Source organism: Micropterus dolomieu, linkage group LG02, assembly GCF_021292245.1.
Source record: "Micropterus dolomieu isolate WLL.071019.BEF.003 ecotype Adirondacks linkage group LG02, ASM2129224v1, whole genome shotgun sequence".
Taxonomy (NCBI): domain Eukaryota; kingdom Metazoa; phylum Chordata; class Actinopteri; order Centrarchiformes; family Centrarchidae; genus Micropterus; species Micropterus dolomieu.
Genome location: NC_060151.1, coordinates 9,192,857 through 9,198,722, shown reverse-complemented (window position 1 = coordinate 9,198,722; position 5,866 = coordinate 9,192,857). Strand labels below are relative to the sequence as shown.

At 42.1% G+C, this 5,866-nt stretch overlaps 1 protein-coding gene across 1 annotated transcript in view; it reads right to left on the bottom strand.

Moving 5' to 3' along the window:
- Window positions 1–739: 739 nt before the first annotated feature.
- LOC123985703 (phosphomannomutase 1) overlaps window positions 740–5,866 on the bottom strand; it is an 8,588-nt gene continuing 3,461 nt past the window's right edge. The window contains exons 6-8 of the mRNA XM_046073506.1: window positions 5,430–5,505; window positions 3,506–3,621; window positions 740–2,867 (exon numbers count right to left, since the gene is read on the bottom strand). Of these exons, the coding sequence (XP_045929462.1) occupies window positions 2,745–2,867; window positions 3,506–3,621; window positions 5,430–5,505 (315 nt within the window). The 3' untranslated portion in view covers window positions 740–2,744. The remainder of the gene's footprint in view (window positions 2,868–3,505; window positions 3,622–5,429; window positions 5,506–5,866) is intronic.

The window sequence follows — 5,866 nt, the reverse complement described above, 5'->3', positions numbered from 1 at the left end:
AAGGGGAACGAGAGACTGCGTCGGTCCGCCGCACCTCTCTCCCCGCCTGAAGCGCCTGCTTCATAGTTTAAGCTAATGATGAGTGTGTACAGGTGTGCTTTATACTCCTCCGGTTATTCCGTCACACCTTACCGTTCTAGCAACAGGCCAATAGGATTGGAGTGATTTCATTCACGTTCAGACCTGCTTCGCCTAGAGGCGTTCCCATAGTGTCGTAACCGACGCAGTCTCTCGTTCCCCTTCTCGGGGAACCAGGGTTACATACGTAACCCGAGACGTTTTTGTCTTTCATAAAGCTGCTGTTTTTTAATCTGCAAAACATAAGCAGTCCGTTAACTTGAGAATGTTTTGTGCTGAGTTCCCTGACTCCCTGAGTTCACACTGCTGTGAGTGTCACTGTGTATCATCGGTCTTCCTAGTTACTACAGTTACGACACCCAGTATAATAAAAGTAGCAATGTTAGTTGACAAACCAAAACAGACACTGATGATTGTAAAGGGGAATAAATGATTTGAACAGCCACAAGTTGAATGTTAAGATTTGAAGATTTCTGGCGACTCCCAGTGGTACAATTAAAAAAGACACGGTGGCAGACAGAAATGCGCGCTGATAGTCCTCTGCAGCTCTCTAACTAAGAAAGTGTTGAGTATGTGAGTGAGTTATTTGTAAAAGGGGCAATTCTGAGGTCATCGCTCAGTTTAGTCCAACAGCGTAAAGAATGACACTGGAGAGCTGAGGTACGTGAAATTATATGAAAAAGGTTTTATTACAATGAATTGATGCAAAATACATTTTTATCCATAAATGAGTAAAAGATATGACCAATGTTACAGTTAGCATCAGTGATACATTAAAAGCTAGCTCTCTGCTGTGCCTAAAAGTCTTGTCTACATGATCCTTGTAGTCACTGAGGTTGAAGGAGTGTTTACAGTCAGACACAGAACTGCAGTTGATTTATTAAAAGCTACATATTTACAATTATGATCCGTTTTTCTGAGCCATGACAGAATGACAGAGCATTAGCTTGTAATGGGAAAAAAGTGACCATTTTCACATTTTTAAAAACATTATTTAAAAAACCCTTTAAGCAGCTATTAAAAACGGCATTAATCTAAAAATAATTAGCAACAAGGAATCAAGCAATAAACATCAATACATAAAATCACCCAGTATACAGCATGCAGACCATGATACAATTTGTAAAAATATTTTACATAAAAAGCTGTCACATCGACTGACAACATTGTTTTTAGAGTGACCTGGTCACAGTAGCTTAATTCCCTGGTTAAGATGAATTCAATAAGTCAGTAATGTTCAGTTTTAATATAAATCTTCACTTTAAAAAAGGTACAATGTGTAATTCCTGGCCACATTCTCCAAATAAGTAGGATGCAGCATGGCTGCTCCTCTGCGGTGAGAGGGTAAGAGCAATCAAAAGGATTGGAAAGCATGGGATGCAATTACCAGAATCATATCACTTATCTCATATAGTATAATTTATAGTAGATTATCAGTGTGTTTTCTTGCCAGATTTGGTTGTGACTCACTGGTTAACATGAGCACCAAAAAGAAGCAGGCAGCGCTTTGGGGCGCTTCCGCATTGTTGTTCTCCCCGGACAACAACAATGTCACACCCAGAGTCTGCCCAGTCAGAGACAGGGAAGTTCAAGTGGTGCCAGGAGACAAAAAAGTAGAGGTAGCGGAGGAATGACAGGTCAGGGAGTGAGTGAGAGAGAGAAGCTCGGCCAGCTCTACTTCTTCATCCTCTAATGTTGGACTGAGGGCAGACTGGACGCTACAGTGACTGACTATCGCATCTCGAGACACAAGTGGTATTATGACACAGGACGGGCCAGAGCTAGCCGGTAAGGATGCTAATTTTGGTAGATATCTCTGCAACACAACACATAGATGTCTCTGACATGAACTCAGAGCTGTTACTTCTGCACTAACTGTTGATTGGGTTAGTTCATTTTTTTTAAATGTTTTAAACTAAAATTCTGGCCAAATCTTACACATTGTACCTTTAATGCATTTAAATAACCAAGAGAAGCAAATAAGCAGCACGAGCAAACTTCTTTCATTTCCAGTAGGTTTGTGAGGTTAAAATAGACATTCAGAGGATCACCAACAATAATTCACATCCCGTTCAGAGCACTGTAGAGACACAAAATACTTGGAATGCTTCATAATATATCCTCAACTGTAGAGGAGGAAAGACCCACATCTTCTTTAATGCTTCATTCATATCTTATTTTCTCACAAAACAACAAGCAAAAGCTTTCTCGCCTGTTTTAACATTACTCTCATCACTTGCATCAAATTATGCCAACATTAGTGCAAAACATCATTCTGTACTCAAAGTAAGCTGGAGTACTAACTTTCAACATGGCAGAATGTTTTATAATCTTTCTAAGCCTTTTGGTTAATTTTATCTCACATGCTAGACAGTGCAGTGGTGCAACACTGCAGTCCATCTTCTGCCACAGTACCTTTAACTCTTCCTCAGGTGCTTTCCCTTTATTTTGTTTTTAAAAAGCAGAATTTATTGTACAAATACAAGTCATATCACTCCGCTGCTGTCCATTTGTACTTAGAGTAATCATATTAATAATACGGAGAAAATCAACAGTAGTACCTTTCAGCAGTTCATTGAGAGTCTGGGCTGTCGTACCAGCAGAGACCCACAGAGGGGCTTGTGAGTAAAGGGGTTGTGAGGAACGAGTGGGAGTAGTTCAAGACATCAAGACTCGTGTGGTGGAGCATCAAAGAAAAGCTCCCGACAGAGCCTGGCCGTGTCCTTCGGAGAGTAGACTGTGAAACCGATGGTCCGTGGGTCGTTGAAAATTTCATAATCGTTTCCTCCCTAAAAAGAGAGACTTCACAATTAAAAACACAGTTCAAATTTCTTTCATCATTTACAATCATGACATTTGAACTTTAACCCATGAGCCTGGACAGTCGACAGATTCAGGTTTATCTGACTGAACACTTCCGCCATGGCTTCATGAGAGTCACTGCAGTCCTGTTTACAGACCCCTTCCTTTCAGGGAAGTCTTAATGCTGCAGTAAACAGTGATACTGCAGACAGCAGTGTGCTTCCAACAGTTTGGAGAAGACTTTTTCCTGTGTCAACATGACGACGCCCCTGTCCACAAAATGTTTGCGTGTGGAAGAACTTAACTGTCCTGCACAGATCTGCTGGAACACAGACTGCAAGCCAGGCCTCATCACCCAACATAAGTGGCTGACCTCCCTAATGTTCTTGTGGCTGAATGGGAGCAAAAATCTGCAGCCAGGTTCCTAAATCTTGTGGAAACAAGTTTCGGAACCTGGCTTTTATAGATTTTTATAGATTGAGGTCTGTTATAGTAGCAGATTAATGCCCATTGTTTTGGAATGAGATGTTCAATATTTGCATATGGCTGTATAGATACACAACAAAGTGTCTCTCGCAGCACTGCTTCCAGCTCTCCTGTAAAGATTTCCCCAAGATGAACTTACATCTGAGGTCTCGTTGCCAAAGAAGTAGATGGCGTCCAGGCCTTCACTCTCCAGCAGCTCTAAACACAGTCTTTTGTCCCAGCCCTCTGGGAAAATGTCAAAGCTGATGAGACCACCTGAAACAAGATGATGACCAACAGGATATTGTTGACATCATCTGCCTAATCACATACACTCATACACAACGCATTTCAAAGAGGATCACATTCTAATATCAGTCAATACATATTTGTTTTTTCCCCCTAGAAACACCAGACAAAGCAGTGTTCATGTTGCGTTTACAACACAATTTTTTATTCACCAGCACATACTTTCCCTTTTGTACTATTCCACCTGTATTTACACTCAACACCTCCAGCTTTGCAGACAGAAACGCTGTTTATACTCGGAGCAGTGGCTGTGACCGATGGAGGCTTGTTGGACTCTTTATCCATCAGGGACAGACCTATTTGTTCTGACTTGTTGAGCGTGTTGGCACAGAGATAATGCTGCACTCAGAAAAAAGATGTCTCACAAGAATGACGAGCAAGCATTTCTTATAATGAAGGAATCCAGAGACAATTGTGGTTTGTGTGATTATGGCTGCGGTGCAGAGAAAAGATGCGTGTTTGCAGACTAGTTTTTTTTTAAAGTCACAGAAAAAGATCTGTTGTCGCTTAGCTGTAAGCCCGTTATGATCTTTGAAGTGTGAAATGCAACTGAAAGTCTCTAAAGTTCTCCACAGCACTTCCCTTTCAATCAGCTCTCACCCCTCCCCCCGCTATTTCTTTTACTGCCTTGTCCTCAGCTGAATAGTTTTACTAGCCAACAACCAAGGCAACAGCTGTGTAACCTCTAGCCAATCAGAAGGCTGTTTCACTCACACACCCCTCCACACCTCTATCCCAAACACCTTCAACCCCACACTATCAACACCTCAGTGCTTCAACCACATCCGTAGCAAACCACCCCCACCCCCGCTTTGTTAACTAATAAGGCTCAACTGCTGACAATGCATAAATGTGCATGTTTAACTATTGTCAATCCTCTGCTGCACCCCGATTAGATAAACCTAAATTAATTACACAACCTGCCTTAGTAAATGAAGGTTTGTAAGCATGCTGGTTAATCTACTAAAACCTTACCAACACTATGTAGAAATGACACTGACTGTCCCTTACATACTTACATACTGTACTCGCAGGAGCGCAGAAGCGGATGAACACAGAGGAAGGCAAACAGATTAATCCCAATCTTGGGACATTCTCTGGGCCCCACTGGCCTATGTTTCCTCAGTGTAAGAGTCAACACAGTAAACAATAAAACATCTGCAAATTGCACCGGGGTCCCTGCTGCTTTCCACCTCAACAACCTTATGCGCACAATATCCACCATCTGGGAAAAAATACTTTAAGAAATGTATCAGGAGCTGTGGTAAACAACGCTGTGGTTGACCCTTGGTTAGCAGAAGAGAGAGATAGAGAGATAGATAGATAGAGAGTGTTCTGTAAACTCGGTCAGCTGACTTGAAATTACGTCACCCACCCCTCTTTTCTGCTACATGTTAGGGATCAATAACAGGAAGAGTACTGAGGAAAAACAAGTCCATAGGTCTCATGTGTTTGCCTTACTGCGGACAGCCTTCATGCATCATCAGCAGAGGTTCACACCTTGCAGAGCACGTAAGCAAACATTATGTGCCCGGTTCACCTTACTGCTGCTGTGTTGCCAAAGAGAGAGAGAGAGAGAGAGAGAGAGCAGTGTGTATATGTGTGTGAAATTGTTAACTGGAGGCTCCAATGTCCAACACAAGTTTTTCCACACATCATAAGTGTGAGGTAGAGGAGTCTTTATGTAAACAGAGACTCTGTAAAACTGTTTTTTGTCATTAAAGACAAAGATTCCTTTTATCTGTAAATGGGCTTTTATCTTTCGAATCTCTCACCTCTTGTGAAGCGTAATCCCTTCCCAGCAAACTCCTCTTTCAGGGCAGCAACAAATTTCTCCCTGATCTTCTCTCTCTGTGGAGAAAGTGACAGAGAGGTCAGCCATTGCCAACCTTGTTACAGCACACACTAGATCACAACATGAAAGTTAAATGTGTGCAGTTTTTTCATGTACAGGTCATGTTGGTTCAACTGTCTAAACATTATTTTCTGTATAAACATAGCAGAGGATCCAGATGCATAAATGTAAGCAGGTAGCAGAAGGGTTTAATCTCTCCTCCTCTGCTGCTATCTGCTTCCTCCATGCCGCCTGGCTCTGTGATCCATCAATGAACCGCCTGTTAAGCTGTCCTGAAAGCTCATCATTGTTTGACCTCTCTCTGCTTAATTGAACACATTTCACGAAACAGACAGAGAGAGAGGGGGGGGGGGGGGG